Genomic DNA, 23,171 nt, shown 5'->3' on the forward strand with positions numbered 1-23,171 from the left:
GGACAGGTGCATGAGTTTGTTGGATGATGTGAGACCCGGGCACCCAGCAACAGCTACAGGAGATGAAATCGTTACCGGACGAGTTGATAAGAAATTTAAACGAGACAGGCATGTGACAGTGGATCACGTTCCCACTGAAGTCTGTTTCAGCCACCAATCAGCCTACAAAATCATCCATAACAACCTAAAATAACGTAAAGTGTCATCACGGCGGGTGCGTCGCCAGCTCACACCAGACCACAAGTGGCAAGAATGGGAACAAGCCTCCAGCATCTCCTGGACTATGAGACAAAGGGAAATAAATGCATTCTTGTTCCAAATTATTACTGGAGAAAAGAGCTGGGTCCAACACTTCATCCCCGAGTCCAAGGCCACCTCCATGGCATGGAAGCACGCAATATTCCCCATCTGCCCCATCTGAAAATAGTTCAAGACAATCTCCTCAGGAGGCAAGGTGCATTCCACTACATTTTGGGAAGCTGAAGGGATTCTTTTGTCAGATTAGTTGGAGAGAGGAGGACAGGGACAAGGGGAGAGGAGATCCATCGGCTGAACTCTACTGTGTGATACTGATATGACTAAAAAAATGCCATTTGACAGAAGAGACTTTGCCTTCTCACAGGTATCATCCTTCTGCAAGACAGTGCGACACCCCACACACCAGCAGCAATGATTATCCAAATTGCCACCTTTGGCTGGGGGCACCTGGACCACACCACCTATAGTACCAACCAGGTGCACAGTGACTTCTACTTCTCCTCTTACATTGAAAAGAATGCACAAAGGGTGCCGTCTGACCACCACTGATGATGTTGAAGCAGCTGTTTGATCATTCATCTGCATCCAGGACATGGACTTTTTCCTTTCTTCAAGCTAGCCCTCCTACATACTGGAAAACTGACTGATGGGAGTCTTGGAAGCTGCATCATGGCAGAGAGTAGCATAAAAGTAGTTGTTACCTGTAATAATGGCCTTCTATAGATTCTGTACCAATTTATAATGTGCGCAGGATTATTATGACAAGAAAACTTTTTTTTTTACAACTGGCTTTATGTCGTACTGACACGGTTAGGTCTTATGGCGACGATGGGATCGGAAAGGGCTAGGAGTGGGAAGGAAGCGGCCGTGGCCTTAATTAAGGTAGAACCCCTGGTGGGGAAATGGGAAACCAGGGAAAAACCATCTTCAGGACTGCCGACAGTGGGGTTTGAACCCACTATCTCCCGGATGCAAATTCACACCTGCGTGCACCTAACTGCATGGCCAACTCGCCCGGTAAGAAAAGAAAAAAAAGTTAAAATATTTAGATAAGCATGTTCAGCATTAAGTAGTTACTACACAGTAAATTGGAGAAGAGGACTGTTTGAACACACTATGAGGAGGGCGAGTGCATCATTCTCACGACCCTCTGGTGTCAGAAAGAACCCTTGTTTCAAGTGTTCTGGACAGTATCAGAGAGTGTGGGAAGGACGCCAGAAAGAACCGTTGCTTGTGGTGTTCTGGTAAGTGTCAGAGGGTGTGAGAATTTTCACCATCATGTCAAGAAGATGCAAGAATGCTGTGGTTGAAATTATGCATGTGATTGGTTGATTGGTCCCGTTGTTCCAGAAGGTGATACGTACGAATTGGGAGTTTATATCTTAAGACGTGAAGCTAGCGTCTCTAATTATGATCTTCGTTCTCTGTCAGAGCAGATGTCGTTCATTCAATCTCTTGGTTCATGGGGAAGTGTGGGCTGATGGGATAAGGTAAATTTTATTTTCGTTATTATGTCTTAAATTAACTTGTTGCAGGAATTCTCAGGGGCAGTCTCATATCTTCTATTATTTTATTTTGTCAGAATAGCTCTTTTCAGCACTATGATATAATTTGTTTTAGGAGAGGCAACCTCACTCTACAACTTGCAATGTCATTGTATTTTACGTTGTTTGCCTGTTTCCTGTAGGATGGAACTAGCCCACTGCACGAGGGAAATTTCAATTCCAAAACAGGTTTGAAATTGGATATGCTGCCGCCTCATGGTGTGTATCCGTTATGGAAGTAATTTCATGATCATGTCTTTAGAGTCCCCTTGATGTCTATTAGCTTACTAGTGTTTCCTAACTTGCTACTGATTAACCTTTGTTTCTAAAATTTTAAATTCCTTTGATGTCACCTTTAAACCTTCAAACCTGATTGTGTTTAAATGGTGCACGGACATCACATGAGCTCTGAGGGCAGGACAATGAACCCAAGTGCTTGTGAGCCCTTCCAGAGTGAAATAGTCATTTTAAGAATTTTTTATTTAATGATATTATGTATTTTAACATTAGACAAAATTTCCCATGCCAAAGGATAGATGTTTTATCTTTAATAAACGATATTGTAAGGAACCCAATTGGTTTGATCAAGAATGCAAACAATGCCAGTTTACTTTCCCGGCAGGGTTGTCCAGCACTTTCTACATCCTGTTGTCCACCAGTTCGTATTGCCTTTAGTTGTCCTTGGATTTCTGTATTTTCTTAATCCTTTCCTTTGTTTACTGTTTTATTGTTTTTACGTGTAAAATGTTACCCTGAGCGCCACATATTCAAGGGAAATGTTCAATACGAATGTGGGTCTGTGAAATATCTAATGTACATGGGACTTGCCCTTTTTCAATAGACCATCCTAAACTCTCTGGATTTATGGTAAATAAACAAACAATGAATAATAATAATAATAATAATAATAATAATAATAATAATAATAATAATAATAATAATAATAATAATAATAATAATAATAATAATAATGTGGACTTCCTGCCAAAATTATACCCCTAATAAACAGCTTTAAAACCAAATATTTGAGTCATGTTCTTATTTTTTTTTAAGTTTTTATAGTGCTTATTTATAGAAGTATTTCTAATTCATTACCAAAATTACACAAAAGTTACTAAACAGACTTTCACAGTTGCAGACATTTCAGGAAGTAAATCTATGAATCATGCTCAAGAAAGAATGAATGATTTTATCAGATCAAAATACTGTATTTAAAATGTATCTAAGATAGAAACAAAAGATTTAAGTAAAAATTAATCACAGAATTCAATTTCCTATTCAGTAGCAGCAATATTTAAAAAAGTTACATTCATGGAGAAAAGCATTTGGATGCGCAAGTGACAAAGCTGAACTAGCTACTTCTCCTACAGGGCCGTTAAGAATATTATGTAATTCACTTCAGTAAACCTGGAATTACGCATGAACAGTGAGAATTCCTTGAAGCTGTCTAAAGTGGCAAGTGAACCCGTAAGTATTTAGGGAAAATTTTAGACTGTCCAATAAACCCTTCCCCAAGTATAGTAATTCGCGGGGGGGGGGGTGACATGCCTAATTTGTAATTTTTAAAAAAGTAGTTTGTGCCCAAAGTATGCACAAATTTTCAGAGTAGGTCTATAATACTTGAACAGCCTTTAAACATCAATGGCAGCCTTTAAACTGCTTGTATAGAACAAGTAACATTCCCTGACTTTAAGAGTTATTTTGCTAGCTAGTGCAGCATTTAGTTGCTACATTACCATGCATAAGTTCAAATAAGTTCTTTGATAAAACTCTCAAGAAATGTTTACTACATGCTATTATATACCAAGCAAACCCTATATAATGACAGACTTTCATGAAAAGCATAAAATACAATGCTAGTTAGTGTTAAGAAACATAATAAAGTATGAGGAACTGGATACGGATAATTATCTTACCACAAAGGAAGAGGTTGTAAATAAATTCAAAATTAAACACTATGATGGACTAAAGTCTACAGGGTAGTGTTTCTTACAGTGTCCTAAAAATTTGATTGCCTAAACACATTTAACTTTTAAACTTTTCAGTCTGTTGAACACTAATTACACAGTGTTTGACAGACTGGAAACCTTTAAAGTTACATTAACTGAATACATGTGGTTGCCAACACACACACTTATTCCTGATTTTCAATCCCATACATGTACTGAGTCTTCCATGGTCCTATGACACTTATAATTAGAGTTGGGAAGTAACAGAGTAAAAGTGACTGAATTACTAGTAACAAATACAATTTTAAGCAATTTTTAATTGTTATTGTTAGAGAGGTGCCAATTATTATGCATTGTCTGTAATTATTACAGATTTCACCTCACGATTATGGAATTACAGTCAAAGCGGAAATTATTACGGGAAAGCTGACATTATCATGAAAAAATAATTTTGAATGGTACAGTAAATAAGAAAAGAAGGAAAAATGGTTAATCCTTTTGAGCCTTTCTCCTAAATCGATCTTGTTTCAATGTTTGTGAGTTGGCAACGATACTTATTCAATCGTGACTTCCTTTTGCTACCCATAAGCGTTGTAAAATTCATTGTGAATGAAGGAGTTCAGGCTCTGCTCTTCTCCACTATAAATTCTTCAGTAATGTTGTATTAAGTGTACCTGACAGTTGACAGAAAGATTGAGAAAGAAGTGAGGCCTACATTAAGCACACCTGCACTGGAATCGCTTATGGTTCAGAATGATGTAGATGTTGATTCCCATAGGGAACCTAAAATATTTGTCCTGAATGAGTAAATTTATAATACCAATATAATGGTCTGTTATTGGACATTATAAATTTTCCAGCTAACTCATTCTTGGTTGCCTGCGTTTCGCCCTCGTGTGCTAAGTTAGGGTTGTCAGTTGGGACTTAGCCTAACTTAGCACACGAGGGTGAAACGCAGGCAACCAAGAATGAGTTAGCTGGAAAATTTATAATATCCAATAACGGACCATTAAATTGGTATTATATGGTTCAGAAGACAAAAATATCATCACAGTGGGAAGGATGCTTCAAGAAAAACTACACTGAAAAGCAGCTGCTGCGTGAGAAATAAGCTACAAAGAATGTTTGATCACAGAACTAACAGGTTGTGTGCAAATGTTATTGTGTAATATGATATACTTTCTAATAGATTGCTAGAGGGAAGGGCAAAATGGGTGTCACTATCGAGAAGGAAGGAGCATGCTTTGGACTTGACTCGAAATTCTTCTCGGGGGCGGAGAGCGATTACTGATAATCCACTTCAAAGGTTGGCACCTCTGCTGTTACCTTTACAAAACAGAATATTTACTTGTTGTTTATTTCGTGAAATAAGGGGCAAGAAATTATTATGTTTATAAAAACCACCTTTCCAATACTCAATGTCCTTTATATTTAGGATGAAACCATTTAATTACAAGTAGGACATGTTTCGCTCAATCATAGTGAGCATCAACAGCTATAGATAAAAAACCATGGTGGGTCAGGCCCCTGATCCTGGTATATATAACGAAAAAATGTCTAATATACATTGATAAAATATGAATTTTAACAATTTAAAAATAATCAATATTATATTATATCTATTAAAACAAATTGATCATTAAAATTCCTTAAAATGTAAACTGGAATGAATGACTTAAAATGTTATTATAGTATGTAGTAATTACATGTTCGTATAAATCGTTGACCATTATATCTTCGCTCAATTGCATTAGACTGTTTATGGTAAAAACAGTTATTCACATAAGCTATGATGTTGTTTTTTAAAAATAAACATGATGAAGAATACTAAAATCGCATATAATGGTTGAAAAACGAACGTCTGGATCGGCGTAAATTAACCTTTCTGGGACTTCCTCGCGTTGTGTTTCAAACATTATTTTGTGTAGTAACGTGTTAATATTGGTCTCCTAATGGAGAACTACTGATCTCGTAGGTGAAATTTAAATCAGGTGTATCCTGTAAAAGAAGAAAAAAAAAGGAGAATAGTATGTGTGTCAGCTGTTGGAATTTAAAGGCTGTACCACTGTAAGGAAATAATAACAGAAAGCGCTTACCCATGTGTGATTGATGGGAGATTAGTCCCTTGGTTGTTTACTGAGGTTTGATGGTCACTGACTTGCTGTTACGTGTGTTGTACGAATGCGGTCGTGGAGGCGGGGAAGGTAGCGGGAAGGGGAAGGGAGGCGGGGCGTTACGCGAGTTGTCGGCCAATGGAGGGGATGCAGTACTAGGAGGCATTGTAGGAGTGGCTACTGTTGCTGTTGGTACTACCGGAGGATTGAAAGCATATTTATAATGGAAAATCTTCATGAAATTATTAGCATTAATTCCAAATTTAGCAATTAGATTGGGGATTTGCTCAATTATGGGGCTGTTAATGTCTGAGACGTCATTTAAATTACTATTTTTATTAAAGTACTGGTCCAATGAAATGTAAACATTTTCATACCTGGTCATTAAACTGCTTTTATTTACGTATTTGCATATCTTGATCCATAGTACTGAAATTATGCCCTGTGTCCCTCATATGAATACTCATGGCGGAATGCTTTTTGTGTTTCAAGGCATTATAATGTTCTAAATATCTTATTCTAAAGCTACAGCCAGTTTGCCCTATATAAGAAAAATTGCACTGTGTGCATCTGAGTCTATATATTCCCGAGTTTGAGAATCTGTCATAAATTGTATTGACAGAGTTGGAATTGAAAAAAATATTTCGGTTGGTGTTACGGGTTCGGTATGCAATGTTAATATTGTGCTTTTTTAATGGTTTAGCGACATTGTGAATAGCTGGGTTGGTGAAAGTAAAAATAGCGAAGTTTTTTTTTCGGGAACTAATGTAGTTGTACTCTTTAATCTAATTTTACCTATGATTCTGGTGATCATATCAGGTTTAAAACCATTCATCATGGCTAGTTCTTTGATGAAACGTAGTTCTTTTACTCGATTAGCATTAGAAAGAGGAATGTTCATGGCCCTGTGAATCAAGCTGTAAAATGTAGCCTGCTTATGGGAGTGAGGGTGCAAGGATTCGCTTTTTATTGTTATAGGAGCGGCAGATGGTTTCATGTAAATTTGGTAAGTGAACTTATCTTTATCTCTAGTCAAAGTTAAGTCTAAAAAGTTTAAGGAGTTGTTGACCTCGTCCTCTTTAGTAAACTGAATACTATGGTTAAGGTTGTTGAGGAGCCTGAGTACGTTGTCACTATTATTAAATTGTTTATCTATGATTGCGAATGTATCATCCACAAATCTTAGCCAGAGATTTACGCCGTTAATTTTATTAATTATTAATTTTGTTTCCATATCGTCCATAAAGATATTGGCAAGAATGCCGGAAACTGGGTCGCCCATTGCTAATCCTTTTTGATGATATATTTTATTATTGAATGTGAAATAGTTATTGTTAAGTACAAATTTCAATAAATTAATAAAATCGTCTATTTCGTATCTGCTTAGAATGCTTGACTGGATGCTGGACTCAAGATGGAAGTGGTTTCTATCATAATGAAAGAAACATGTTATGGGACAAAGGTGTGCCAATGGAAGAAAAGGAAACTATGTACAAGATGTTTTACATACCCATAACAACTTACGGAGCAGAAACTTGGACAATGACAAAGAAGGATGAGAGTCGAATACATACAGCCAAAATGAAGTTCTTGAGGAGTACGATACAGAAGAGTAGAAGAGACAAAATAAGGAATGAGAAAATCCAGGAAGAAATTGGAGTGGAAAGAATGAATGATAGAATGGGGAAGAGCCGACTAAGATGGTTTGAGTGATGAATGAATGCCAAAAAAAGGTGACAGAAATGCAAATGCAAGGAAGGAGAGGCCATGGACGACCACAATTGAGATGGAAGGACACAATCCAATGCAGTATTAGAGAAAGAAACCTGGAGTGTTGGAGGAGTGGTGGAAAGACCGAAGAAAGTGGAGAGGAACCATATTTGCCCCTACCTGACTACAGCTGGATAATGGGAAATGATGATGATGATGACAAAGATGCACTTTCCCCCCAGTAGGTTGAAGCTTAGCAATGAGAATGTTAAGAACCAATTATTTTGTAGAGTAAATGGCAAATAATTTGAAATGTGATAAAGTCACTAAAATAAAATTTATGTGGAAAAATAATTTTGAAAGTTCCAAGGTATGTTTAATCTCATTCAGTGATGTTAGCCATTTAACATGTCTATGCTAAAAAAGCAAAATGAAGTAATTTTTTTTTTCTTGCAAATTTTGGTATCATTCTAGTCACATGAGTGATTTCCTTATGTCTGGTGTTCTGTGACATAATTGTAATTTTAATGATTACGTGTTGAGAAAGTAATTTGTCATTGTAATTGAGTAAAATATTTCTCAGTTAACAGTAATTCAGCCCAGTTATTTTTCCCTGCACTTTTCCCATCACCGCTTACAATATTATTGAATTGGTGAGAAGGAACAAACAACTGACAAATCAAATCATTTAAAAAAAAAAGACAGGAATGTGAATAGGAACACACAATAGAATAAACATGACAGGTCAGTGTTGGAAGAGGGAGCAGCAGAAAGAGAAGATGTGGACAATCCTGTGAGCCAAGGGGGCTGAATGACTTAGATGTTACACCCTGTAAAACAATCATGATCATCATCATCATCATCATCATCATCATCATCATCATCATCATCATCTACAAGCATGATAAATATTACTAATACCATCATTAGTGTTTATGTTCATTCTGATGGGAACAAATTCAACCATTCAATGTTAGAGGAGTTGTCATTCACATTTATAAGAACTTGTGAGAAGAATCCCCTTGGATGTTATTCTTGGCTTTCTAGACTGAGGATGCTATTTCACTATCAGAGAGCTCCTAAATTCTTCTCACTTGGGGTGAATGGAGCTCAAACAAGCAGTCAGAGTCAGGTATAATAATCCCTGACCTGGCCAGTAATCAAACCTGGGGTCTGAGTGCGAAGAAGGCGACCGACCAACCGACCACCACTGATATGCATTTAGGGCAGTCACCCAGGTGGCAGGTATCCTATTAGTTGTTTACCTAGACTTTTCTTAAATAATTTCAAAGAAGTTGGAAATTTATCAAACATCTCCCTGGGTAAATTATTCCAATCCCTAACCCCTCTTCCTATAAATAAATATTTGCTCCAATTCGTCCTCTTGAATTCCAACATTATCTCCTTATTGTGATCTTTTCTAAATGTAAAACCACCACTCAACCTTGTTCACCTACTAATGTCCTTCGATGCAATCTCTCCACTGACAGCTCAGAACATACTGCTAAGTCGAACAGCTTGTCTCTTTTCTCCAAAGTCTTTCCAGACCAAAGTTTGCAACATTTTTGTAACACTACTATTTTGTTGGAAATCACCCAGAACAAATCGTGCTGTTTTTCTTCGGATATTTTCCAGTTCTTGAATCAAGTAATCCTGGCGAGGGTCCCATACAATGGAACCATACTCTAACTGTGGTCTTACCCATGATTTATATAGCCTCTACTAAACAGATTTACTACAACCCCTAAATACCCTCATAACCACATAAGGAGATTTATAACCTTAATTTAAAATCACATTTATGTTCTAACCCAATGAAGATCTTTCTTTATCCTAACACCTAGGTACTTACAGTGATCCTTATGAGGTACTTTCACCCCATCAACATAGAAATAAAAACTGACAGAACTTTCCTCTTGGCAAAACTTCCAACCTGACTTTTTAATTCTAATTTTTTTAATTTTTGCTAGTTGCTTTACGTCGCAGCGACACAGATAGGTCTTATCTTGACGATGGGACAGGAAAGGCCTAGGAATGGGAAGGAAGCGGCCATGGCCTTAATTAAGGTACAGCCCCAGCATTTGCCTGGTGTGAAAATGGGAAACTACAGAAAACCATCTTCAGGGCTGCCGACAGTGGAATTCGAACCCACTATCTTCCAGATGCGAGCTCACAGCTGCGCGCTCCTAACCGCACGGCCAACTCAGCCGGTACCTGACTTTTTACCCTGTTTACCAACATACCATTGTCTGCCATTCATCTCACAACACTGTCAAGGTCTTTTTGCAGTTGCTCACATTTTTTGCTACTTGTTTAACATCACAGTAATACACTGAATGTTTTCGGCAATGGAAGGATAGGAAGGGCTAGGACTGGGAAGGTCTTACTGAAGGTACAGCCCCAGCATTGGCCTGGTGTAAAAATGGGAAAACACGGAATACCATCTTCAGGGTTGCCAACAGTGGGATTTGAGTTCACAGCTGTGCGATCCTAACGACATGGCCACGTCACTCGGTGCAGTCACTCACAATACTGTAACTAATTTATTACTCTATATAGTATAACAGCCTTACCTCTGATTCCAGATCTTTACTCTTATCAGACAATGCTTCACCTACTCTAATTCTCTGAGTTCTGTTTTCTAGATATGTAGCCACAACTCTTTTGTCTAGTCCAATTGCCATGATCTCCGTCAGTGGTCTCCCATGATCTACCCTATCAAAAGCCTTGGATAGGTCAAGAGTGACACAGTCCAACTGACCTCCTGAATCTAAAATATCTGCCAGATTTTGCTGGAATCCTACACAATGAGCTTCGCTGGAATAACCTTTCCAAAACACGAACTGCCGTTTAACAAACCAGTCAGTAAATTTGCAAACCTGTCTAGTATAATCAGAAAGAATGTTTTTCCAAAACTTACAACACGTCAAGCTGACTGGCCTGTAATTGTCAGCTTTATATTTATCAACCCTCCCTTTGTACAATGGGGTTACTATAGGAACTCTCCATTCATGCAAACAGTAGTCAAATAAGTACTTCAGATATGGTACTGTATCCTAACTCATTGCCTTTAGTATATGCCCAGAAATCTTATAAATTCCAGCTGCTTTTCTAGATTCCAACTTTTGTATCTTTTTGTAAACATACTTGTTATCAAAGGTAAATTTTAATACTTCATCAATTATAGTAATCTCCTCTAACTGGGCATTATCCTTGTCAGCAACAATCTTCACATCTGGCTTTTGTAAATCTTGTTCATTAATGATTTCTGGATTGTTCTTCTTGGAACTTATTTGTGCCTTAAGGTACCTGTAACCTTTCATTTTTCATTAAAATTTGTATGACTGCCACTATGCTTGTCACAATGCTATCCTTAGCTGACTTCTTCACTAAATTCAATTTTCTAGTAACTTCCTTCAATTTCTCCTTACATCCACAACCATTTCTAACTGTTTCTTTCAACCTGTACCTCCTTAAGGTCTATATCTCTGTTAATATACAGCAGCTCTTTACCATTTCTTACTGCTTTCTTACATCTGTTTTTACATTCCTCAACTATTGCTTTAAGCCCATTCCATAGACAGTTTACATGTTTATTTACAATTTTCCACCAATCATATTTGGTCTTCAAAAACTCCCCCATGCTTGTCTTATCAACCATATGGTACTGCCTAACAATCCTACTTTTACAGCATTTCTTTCAATTGCATTTATTTTTTGTCCATTTCTGTATAGAGCACATTATTGGATTTACCAGCACCACATCCAGAACATTCTTCCCTCTAGTTGGTTGCATCACTTTCTGATTCAGCTGTCCTTCCCAGATGGACTTCTTTACCACTTATTAGTCATGCTACCTGTCATTCCGAATTGATGTTTGACATTTAGTAAATTGAGATCGCCTGCTACAACCATGTTCCTCTCTGTGTCGTTTCCCACATAATTCCGATTCAGCATCAGTGCCACCCATCCCAGGTCTGTATACTCCAAAAACACAACACAGATGGGTTTTACACCTAGAATTTCATATTTCTCATAACTTACAATTCTTCATTCACCAATATCAATACTCTCCCCACCACCATTCCTATCCTGTTTCTACAATAAACACTTCCGTTTCGTGAGAAAATTTCAACATTCATAATATTACTTCTGAGCCATGATTCAACTCCTATTACAATAGCTGGTGAATAAATAAATGCATATATTAAATTAATACTTAATTCCATTTTTTTTCCCTACAATACTTCTACAGTTTAACCCCATCATTTTTATGTCATTCTTACTGGACTTCAAGCTCCCTGTACTCTTATCATCACTCTCTAGTCCACCCTGTTTCCTTGAATGTTCCTCCCTTAACTTATGTGTACCACTGTGGTTCAAGTGAAGGTCTCTATCACCTACTCACCAACTATGATCTAAAAATCTCGCTCCCAGTTTCCCACATTCCTACTCCATAGCCCCATTTAAATATCTCATCACCTTCTAGTCAGTATTCCTCCTCCACAGTATTCCAGTTATAACAATCTCCACTCGCTAACTTCTCCTGTGCTGCATTAACCAGATCCCATACATCCTCAACTATGTTGGTACCTATAACTACTTGTCTTACGTTGCTGGTACCAACGTGCAAACTACCACCTTCTCCTTACTCCCCTCCATCCCTTCTACTTTCAGAGTAGGAGCTCTGGGATTAATAATAAGGTACTATCCACTAATTTTCATCCCTGAGTGTGGAAGAACCTGGTATAAATCATGCTCAAAGAGTCAATAAAAACTGTCATGGTTTGCGATCCAAATACAGTATTTAAATGTTTGCTCCCTGGTGACATACTGGAATGTGTCTCAACGTACATTTCATACAGATTTGAAGTGAACAGAATTATACCTGAAAAAGAAACAACTTAATTGAAATAGAATTAATAATGTTTCATTCTTGAAAGAAAATCATCTGATTCTATCAAATCACACTCAAAAATATTTAGAAACGTATAAACCTTCATACATTTGAATTCTGTTTCAGTCCTTAAAAACTTGAAATTTGGAACTTTTCTTAATGAAGTCCTCACTCCTCTACCATAGAAGGAATAAGTTCCAAATAAGTTTATAAGAACTGAAACCAAATTTAAAGTTAAATATTTATACATTTCTAAATATTTTTGAATGTGATTTGGTAAAATCTTATGATGTTCTTTCAAAATCAAAACATGCCATTCTATTTTAAATAAGTTGTATCATTTTCAGGTATAATTCTTTTTTTTTTTTTTTTTTTTTTGCCAGGGGCTTTACGTCGCACCGACACAGATAGGTCTTATGGCGACGATGGGATAGGAAAGGCCTAGGAGTTGGAAGGAAACGGCCGAGGCCTTAATTAAGGTACAGCCCCAGCATTTGCCTGGTGTGAAAATGGGGAAACCACGGAAAACCATCTTCAGGGCTGCCGATAGTGGGATTCGAACCTACTATCTCCCGGATGCAAGCTCACAGCCGGTATAATTCTGTTACCATAGGTTTTCTTTTTCAGGTAGTTCATACATTTATTTATTCAAAATTAGTTTCAGGAAGAATCTAACAGTTTAGTATCTCATAGTAATGTCTTCACGGAATATTTATATATATTCTTTTGCTTTGATGTTCTTTGTTCTATAGGCATCGAAACCAAGGAGACTTAAAACTGTCAATGATTTCATCGACAAAATTGATACGTTACGTATTCTTGTATCGCTTTCCAAGCTTAATAAAAATAAGTCATTGCAGCCAATGGCCACAGATAAACTCACATACATTAGAAAAGTAAAAATGTAACAGTTATTAGAAAAAAAAAAAAAGAAACAAATTAACTTAAGAAATCTGTAACTGGCAACGAAAGGAAGAACATCTTAGAGATGAAGCTTCTGCAGTCTATTAACCTACTATTAAGTTCTTTTTCAAGGTTGGACCTTGTTGTTTTACGTACCTTTTACACAGGTTGGTGTAGTTTTGAAGGGATTCCAATATTCTTTAGATAAGCAACTGATGTAACCATAACCCGAGCTGAGGTAATTGGTCTCCCCGATGAACTAAAATCAACTTCAAAGGTCTCCGTGTCTCGCCTTATGTTATATTTCATCCTACAGTGTCCTGAGAGTTACAACAACATTTTTGTAACATCTGACCACCATTCTCATATATTCATTCTTAAAAGAATTTGTACTTACAGATCCACCTTTTCAATACAACTTAAGACTAAACACTAAAATTAAGTATTGAATTTTGTCATATGAAAACCTTTTGAGAACATGTTTCAACCTTTATTGGGCTATCTTCAGCTACTTTAAACAATTGAAAAAAGTCATCTTGAAAACAACTACACACATATAAAAATATGATTCAAAATGATGACTGATGAAAACATGGATGTTTAAAAAGTTACTTGAAGTGTCTATCTTAAAATACCTTCTTGTTTCAGACTTAATTAAAAGTTCATAATATTGTTAAGGAATATTCTTGTCATAAAGCTGAATATTTATCGGACTAAGTTGAGGGGGGAGGGGGTACTCCTCTTGCTTAATGTGGTTGACAAGTTTTGATCGTCAACTAGATTACTTCTGATAATAATACAATTGTCATCATGGAACTCTGATGCCTATATTACTCTAGTAGTTCTTTCTATTTCAAAATCTATCCACCACATTTAACAAGAGGAGCAGTATTGAAAAGGTGGACCTGTAAATACATATTCTTTTAAGAATTAATATTTGAGGAATTGTAAGTCAATACAGAACCTCCATGAAATTTATTGTTTGCAATCTGACCACTGGACGATGGATACATTTCAGATGTTGTAAGGATGTCCTCTGGGCTCGTGTGATCTTCAAAGTGGACATACATTATAAGCTAAGGCATAGAGACCACCTTTGTAGTCTATTATAGTTGCCTGAGGAGATTAATTACCTTTGATCAGTCACCTTGACCAAAAAAAAAAAAAAAAATACAGGAATGGAACTTTTACAACACACAGTAAAATCATGTCTTAGACATTTCTCATAAGTAGGTTTTTCATTTAAAGTACACACACAAAGAATCCTGCCCCACACCACTAGAGACTAACAGGTACCTTTAGGCTGACTTTTCAGGAATCTGCATGCTGTTCCTTTGTTTGTCCCTTCACTGAAGTCATACATCTGTCAGATTTATGACTACATGTATGACAGTACTAACATAAATAAGCTCCCCTTATAAACATTTTGGACCTAAATTTTATTCCCATAAAAATTCATTTTCACATACCTTTCATCAAGATGTGGACTAAGATTCTTTTTAATGTGATTTAATATCACATACTACTCACATTTTTGACGTTTGAGTATGTGGTTCTGCTAATTTGAATTTTACGTACGTGCCAACTACCAAGTGTGCTTTGGCTGTAAGCATCTGTCTGCTGCTGCCCTCTACTGAAGGAAGTTTGAATTTCCTTGTCTTGCCCTAAATTATTGTGCAGCTCGCTTGGCGCACCTCCAGGCATGACTAGCCGGCTTGTTGTTTTGAAGCGAGTGAACTGGGTGTCGACTACCAGCATGGAGTTACATGTTACAAATCTCATGTATTGAAAAGGTGGAATTTATAATCTAGTATTATTATTTGACTATCAGCATGGAGCCCGAACGGACGCTTATCTCAAGCCTCCTGTGAACCCAGCTGACCCAATGGATCCAGGTTAAATTCAAGGATATGTGGGGATTAATTCCCCCTTGAAGGCTTTCATCTTTGTTTTGAATTTACTTCAGGAGCACCTTCGATTTGGTATATCTTAGAATTACATAATTTCTACTAGCCTCATTGCCGTAAGTATGGCGAGCATCTTGGACCTTCGATTGGAAATTCAAGACTGAAGTTTTGAAAATTCAACTGCTTCACATCTATTTGGGTTTCAGCGAAGGATTAAAAAGAGTGTAATATGTGTTGTGTGGAACATATTTCCTAAATCTTAGTATGGTAAAAGAATTTGTTTTGAGAACTTCATGAATTATTATTATTATTATTATTATTATTATTATTATTATTATTATTATTATTATTATTATTATTATTATTATTATTATTATTGAGTGTAATCATTATGAACCAGTTCCCATAAACTAAAACTGTTGTGCTGTTAGGGACATTTCAATTTGGTATTTTAAACCAAAAGTTTAAGTAATATTGCAAAAATCATTATTATTATTATTATTATTATTATTATTATTATTATTATTATTATTATTATTATTATTATTTTTAATTAGTAAAACCTAGTGCCCTTCTCGAAGGGGCTGTGTTGTATAGTCAAAGGATACTGAGCGAGGCAGTGTTCACAAGATTTTTCTGTTCGTTGTTTCTGTCCCCCATTTAGATTGTTTCTGTTTATGTTTTCTTGGTCCTTTTCTTAAAATTTAGTTGGGGTCTTGCTTTTCTGTTTTTCTTTTGTTCCTTAATTTGCATTGTTGCGTCCCCACTTGGGATCGGTTGAACCCTTTCTTTGCTGGGTGTGTGTTGTTGGTGTTACCATAGTGACAGTTGTTTATTTTGGGTGGTGGTGTTAAGGACTGTTGATTGCTGTTATTGCATATTTTTTTCCCTTGAAGATTATTTGATTGCAAATGTGTTAATTTCTCCCTATCACTTTCGATTCTCGGGATATTATTTATCTGATTTACGTACGATTCATCTGGGGGATTGTTAATTTATTTTTGCCTCATTCCATTTGTGTGTGCGTCGTAAAATTTCTTGTGGGAGCTCCTCGCCTAGTACCCTATCAGGGTATTAAACCTGTTCAAAGAATTTCATCAGGACATGGAATTATTATTTGCATAAAATTTTGTCAAACTGAAAGACTGGAAATGGTGAAATGTGAAAATTATATCGAAGGCACCAAGATTGTTAATTATTATTATTTTTTGTAAATTTTCTAAGTGTTACTAAATGAGGTTAGTGGTTGAGCTAGTTATATGGTAGATATCGGGTCCCAATTTGTTATTTATAATTCATCAATCTTTAAGCAAAGTTGTTAGTTTATTTGAAATTTTATTTTTATTTTAATCAACCTTGAGGATGTTCCTTTCATTTTCTGAAACTGTTATGTTTAAAAAAAATCTAAATAATAATTTTAAATTAAAATTACATATTTGTTTTTAAAACAAGTGTTTTCTTTCTTGTTAAGAATTTGAAATCCATACAGTGACGAGTTCTTTCTCTTTCCACAGTATTTGGTCACCTGCTCTGTTTGAGGTAAGTAATTTCCGTTTTCCTTGTTTGATGTGTCCATAATGGTGACATTGGCTTCCACTTGTTTCTTTTTCTTGTAAGTTAATTTTGTTGATGCTGCCAGTGTGGGCATTTGGAGATGGTGTCCGACTGGGTCACATGTCAGAATAATAACTCCCATGCAGCAACAATGTGTCACTAAAAGTAAATCAGTGGCATGCTGACTGTTATTGCAAACAGCAGTGTGGACGCCAGTACATTATTCCTAACCTAGACCAATGTTTAAATCATTGAAATGTTGAGTGAAACAGCTGAAGACAGTAGCGACGAAGAAGTGTCTCAAGAGATTGTACCATCGATGATCCACACCAAGGGTTTAACATTGCTAGACATGGTATTGCTGGGCTGAGTGGCTCAGACGTTTGAGGCGCTGGCCTTCTGACCCCAACTTGTCAGGTTCGATCCTGGCTCAGTCCGGCGGTATTTGAAGGTGCTCAAATACGTCAGCCTCGTGTTGGTAGATTTACTGGCACGTAAAAGAACTCCTGCAGGACTAAATTCTGGCACCTCGGTGTCTCCAAAAACCATAACATTAGGTAGAGGTACGTAAAGCAAATAACACTATTAGACATGGTATTGCATTATGTCAAGTAGCAAGTGGAAGCTACACTGACTGATACTGTGCTTCCTAGAAGGTAGTGCAACAATGCTGCTCAAAACAAGGCTCTATTTTAAGAACAAGAGACTAAGGACTATCTCTTAAAAATTAAAATTCATATCTATATATATAAAATAAGAGTTTTATCTGTGCACTGCTCAGAATTTAATAAGGATGGTATTTCTGTATCGGTCGTGTCCACAGTAACAAGGAAATGTACTTTTTAATTTTCTGTAATTTCTGTCTGTCTGTCTGTATGTATGTATGTACACGCATCACGAGAAAACGGCTGAAGAGAATGTAATGAAAATCGGTATGTAAAGTCCGGTAGTAAGTCGCTACATCTAGGCCATAAATAATCTTATTCACACCGAGAGAAATGGTAGTTTAGGTGAAGGCCTAAAATTTAATTCTCAAATATTTATGTTATTAGTGGCCCTATCTTAATGAATATCAGTATAAAAAGTTGGGGAGTAAGTTGCTATAATCTAGGCCATAAATAATTTTATTCACGCTGAGTGAAATGGTAGTTTAGGGGAAGGCCTAAAATTTAATTCTCCAATATTTGTGTTATTAGTGGTCCTATCGACAAATACTACATAACTAAAGTTATAAAGTATTAAATTTCCAATCATTTATGTTTTATACATTTTTACCATACCGGCTATGATAACAGAGATATTCATGAATTTTTAATTTTGTTGCTAAGTCCACATCAGTGCCAAGTCACGAGAAAATGGGTAAACAGAATTTAATGAAAATCGGTATGCAAAGTCGGGGAATAAGGAACTACAATCTATGCTATAAATAATTTTGTAAGACGCCCTAATATCACAGAGTCGAAACAAAACTGAATGTGAAGGCCTACAATACAGAAAGTTCATAACATTGATCAACAATAACATTACACAGACCATTGTTTGTTGGGATGTGCTCTGAGTCCCTGTTGCAACTCATCTTCGATAGATGGAATTACTGCTGTATACCGAGTTTCTTAAAATTTGCTTTACGTCGCACAGACAAAAGATAGGTTTTATGGCGACGATGATAGGAAAGGGCTAGGACTGGGAAGGAAGCGGCCCTGCCCTTAATTACGGTACAGCCCCAGCATTTGCCTGATGTGAAAATGGGAGACTGCGGAAAACCATCTTCAGGCCTGTCGACAGTGGGGTTCGAACTCACTACCTCCCGGATGCAAGCTGACGACTGCACACCCCTAACCGCACGGCCAACTGGCCTGGTCAGCGAACTAACTTGTTTGGGTCTAAAATATAATTACGCAACTTAGACATCAAGGTTGAATTACAACGTAAAAAAACGTGCTTCACAAGAGCTGGTCAAAAACCATATAAAAACTTTCTACATCTTGATGCTAATTCCATTATACCACATCATGAACGTAATATCAAGATCAAATTTAAGTGAAATTAGCACAAATTTGGAATGCTTTTCCACATCATTTCACATGTAAAATACGTGTACAGTATTTTGTAATTGTATTGTATTCTGCATTCATTCTTAATATTTGTATATAAATTTCAAACTGTCTTCAAACTTCGGCATCGCATAAGATTTTAGACTATCACCATTGTCATTTATTACACATATGACAGCCATTGTTTAAGTGAAAATTCACAAGCATGTTCAACAGTGCAACATATTTTTAATCAATTTGATATTTTGTTAATAATAGGATATTGTAAAGTTTTTAAATGTATTCACTCATGCAGCATGTTTTACAATTTTCCAACCAGACGTCTGGTAGAACTTTGAGGTATTGATATGACTGATGATGCCCCACATAAGGGGCGAAACATGTCTCAACTATTTTAATGATGTTTAACTAACACGTTAACATCTTGCACTGTATTGAATAGGTTGAAGTTTAAATAAATTTCTTACATTTATTACCGTAGTACTGTTCGTTAAAGTGAGATAAAGTGCAGTTTTTCATTTGATCGAGTATTTTGTATGAAAACATTAATTTTAATTACTACATAACTACTGAATTTTTTGTAATGGCCTAAGTTGACTTCAGTTAGGAAAACCATGAAGACAAGTCTTCCTGGGCATCCCGTAGCAAAGCACGGGTACATCAGCTAGTTTCTTTTAAATTTGATAATGTTAGTCCATATCTACCACAAGCATGGTTTATATTGTTTAACATTTTTTGTACTTATTAAACATTTATTCATCCATTAGCCTTTGATTTGTTCTTGCTTCCCTGTAATCTGAGTTTATGTAATTCGAGGTAGTGTCAGCCCCATTTACTGTAACTTGAATTACCAGGGCTCTAATGTAGATAAAACAACATGGTGGAACCAGGGAAAATAATTCAATAGAGGGAGAACAGTATATCATCGCTGCTGTGCCAAAATCATGAATGTGACGATGCTCTTCCTATCCATTATTTTCCTTAAAAATGGTTGTGCCTCCCAACCACATATTGATATGCAGTCCATTAGAAATATTTTCAGTGGGTTCATTTTCCTATGCACATATGTAAAGGAAAATGAACCTTGCTGTACCTTACTGTAAGAATATATTTTGCATGAAATATTTACCCACTGCTAAAGTATGATGTGTTTAAAGTTCATTTTCCTTTACACATGCGAATAGGCAAATGAACTCAATGAAAATTGTTCTGATAGACTGCATATCAATATGTGGCTAAGAGGCACGACTGGTCATAAGTAAAATAATGGATAGGAAGAGCATTGTCACATTCATGGTTTTGGTACAGGAGCCACGATATGTTAAGAGAATTAATTGTTAAAATATTTGCTCACTACCTACATCCTAAACAAGTTTCAGCCTGTGGTGAAGTACCATGCAATGACAGACAATGAACTACTCACAACAACAACAACAACCACCATCTTATTATGCTGCTGTTTTTTTTTCCCCTGTCTTATTTCTAAATGCTACTAAATTAGCAACTACTCAATGATTAAGTCCAATATTTCAGTTTCTATAAAATCTCAGTTTACAAAAATAATTTCTCACAAAAATAAAATTTAAAAAAATAAAAATTAAATAACTACACCCCCTAATTAGCAAATCAAGATAAAGCTACCTAAAGCTAAATAACCTTACACCCTGCTAACTAGATAACTTTGCTCATGCTGCAGCTGTGCAACATCATAAAGCTGGCAAGCAAGCACTCCCACATCAAAGCAGACTAGGATTGCCAAAACATTTAAAGAATTTTCAGTGATTTTCCATGTGACACCAAATTCTTGATCAGTTTATTCAGTAAGAAAACTTTATAGATATCAAAAAGTTAGCTTTTATCCACTCCTCTTAATATATATTGGAAATAAACAAGATTTAACACAAAAACAATAAGGAAATACACCACACAAAATGTAAACCAAAAGGTGAACATCAAATAATCATTGAAGCTATTGTATAAATAATCAGGAAGTATTTACTGAGATCGTAAGCATGCATCAATGTTTAAACAGTTCTTAAATTACAGATTTGATACAAATTTGAATTAATTAAATTACCAAATATAAAATGTGTTTGACCTGGAGTGTATTCATTTCAGGATTTTTGTCAGTATGAAGAACTTTCTGTATAATCATAGTAAACAGAAATACTCTTTACTTAATCTCCATTTAACTGATAATTTCTTAAGTTACAAGTTGAATAAATTTTACAAGATGTTATTGAAATATTTAATGATAATGAACACCAGAAATTACGAACAATAAAGGAAATAATACAGGGTCTCTCTTTTAAACCCAGACCGAGGGCATGGTATTTGTACCCTGCGTTACAGCAGCTGCCTCAGCCCAACTTACGTCGCTTGTGGCCGCCCTTATAAAAGATGCTGGAAGAGTCATCCTTCATAATGAGGGACTTCATGAAAACCATTAGGATTTTCTGCACATTAAGATGAAACCAGGCCTCATCCGAAAAGAACACAAGCTGTGGGAGAATAAACAATCATTCAATGATGCAAAATACCGCTCACAATGTCTCACTCTTGTGGCTAGATCAGCAAGTTTAATTTTTTTTTTACGTCGCACTGACACAGATAGGTCTTATGGCGATGATGGGGGTTTTAAACAGTGGGCCTGTGTAAACCTGTATGGTTTTAAGTGCAACAACTTTGTAACTCTGTGTGCAGAAGAAACCGAAACCCCTACTTGTGGTAATTTTGTGAGCGATTTATTCAGTGTCTGTTCAAGATTTGCAACAATGTCATCTAACTTTTACTCTGTTAAAACTGTTCCGTGTGCGTGCATGTTTTTTATTGAGCACTGAGCCAGTAGTTTTGAATTTATTTACAATTATGTGAATCTGTGCTCATGAAGGTGGCACCACACCAGGAAATTGCTGAATAAATGCATTGCGTAAACGTCAAGCCATCTCGTATTTAAAATAAGTTTTACAAACAAAAATACAGTGTTGCAATGATAACTGTCTCACCATGTTAACAACTGAGATTCAGACTGGATAGTGATGATAGGTTGAACACATGTGCGCTCCTTGCAAGGTCAAGGACTATGCGAGCGCCTCCCATACAGCTGCTTAGGTCCCAGAGAATAGAAACACCGCTGGATGGTCTGGTTTTATAAGAAAGACCCTGTATATGAACATTTATGTTACTGCACAATTATTCTCTTTCTTGAAGCAGAATTAGGTTAATCTGCAAGTCTTGGATAACAGTTAGAACAATAACTGCAGTCTATGACGTACATATACTTTTAACTATGATTATGAAGTTATAATACAAATCAGAAAAAATAACTCATAACCTAATCTTATGGGGTGAAGACATAATTAGTTTCATATTTCTTGCTACAGGAAATGCCGAATATTGGCCTGGCAACCCTAGTCATGCTATGGGAGAAGACTGCTCTATCACTACAAAACAGGATGCATCAGGGCAGCTTTACCCTGAGCCGGTCCCAATGGGTCTCGGTGTGGTTGTTGGAGGAGCGGTGGTTGACGGTGGCCAGCAGGTTCCTGTGGCACTCCTTGGGCAGAACACAACACAAGTATGTGGTTATACCGCTGGCCGACCGTTACAGGGATGCACAGGCAGATCCAACAGCATTACCTACTGAAGGAGGAAACTTGAGTCCTGATTTAAATGACTAATTAGTTGTAATGGAAACCATATGGCCCTTTCTTTGAGGCAGAAAATGCAATCCGCGAATATAACCATAGTTGTTGATTTCAAGGAAATATTGGCAATACAAAACTGGCCTAATTCTTCCTTTCTTATTTTTTTTTTTTTTACCAGAGATCTGAAAATTCCTTAAAAGAGTAAATCATGGACATGATAGTCACCTGGATATAAGCTGTGAGAGACACAAACAGCTGGGAAACCTGATCTTTCATGAAGTCCTTGCTTCACTTCTTCAGAAGTAAATACTGACTGATTTAATAATGCCCAAAGGTTTCAAATTAAATTTCACTGTTGTTCTATATTGATCACTAAGTGGTTTATCCAGTACCAATATATATGAAGAAATAGTTTATATTCCCATATTTACACTGAAGTCTGATGTTTCCTTGGTGACGAGTTAAGCAGACAGAGAAGAATATTTTAAAACATAACATTATCAGAAAAACAAAAAAGGAGGAAGATGTCAAGCAGAAATAAATATAAAAGCAATGAAACAGGTAAAGGACATCCAAGAAACCATTCTGTTGCATGTCCTTCACCACCTGCATTTCTTTGCCCTTGTTTTTATAT

General features: G+C 36.4%; 1 protein-coding gene across 1 annotated transcript in view; it reads right to left on the minus strand.

Moving 5' to 3' along the window:
* LOC136864721 (protein FAM135A) overlaps positions 1–23,171 on the minus strand; it is a 570,393-nt gene that overhangs the window by 147,433 nt on the left and 399,789 nt on the right. Inside the window, exon 9 of the mRNA XM_068226397.1 lies at positions 22,366–22,446. Within this exon, the coding sequence (XP_068082498.1) occupies positions 22,366–22,446 (81 nt within the window). The remainder of the gene's footprint in view (positions 1–22,365; positions 22,447–23,171) is intronic.

The sequence above is a fragment of the Anabrus simplex genome, chromosome 2 (genome assembly GCF_040414725.1).
Source record: "Anabrus simplex isolate iqAnaSimp1 chromosome 2, ASM4041472v1, whole genome shotgun sequence".
NCBI lineage: Eukaryota > Metazoa > Arthropoda > Insecta > Orthoptera > Tettigoniidae > Anabrus > Anabrus simplex.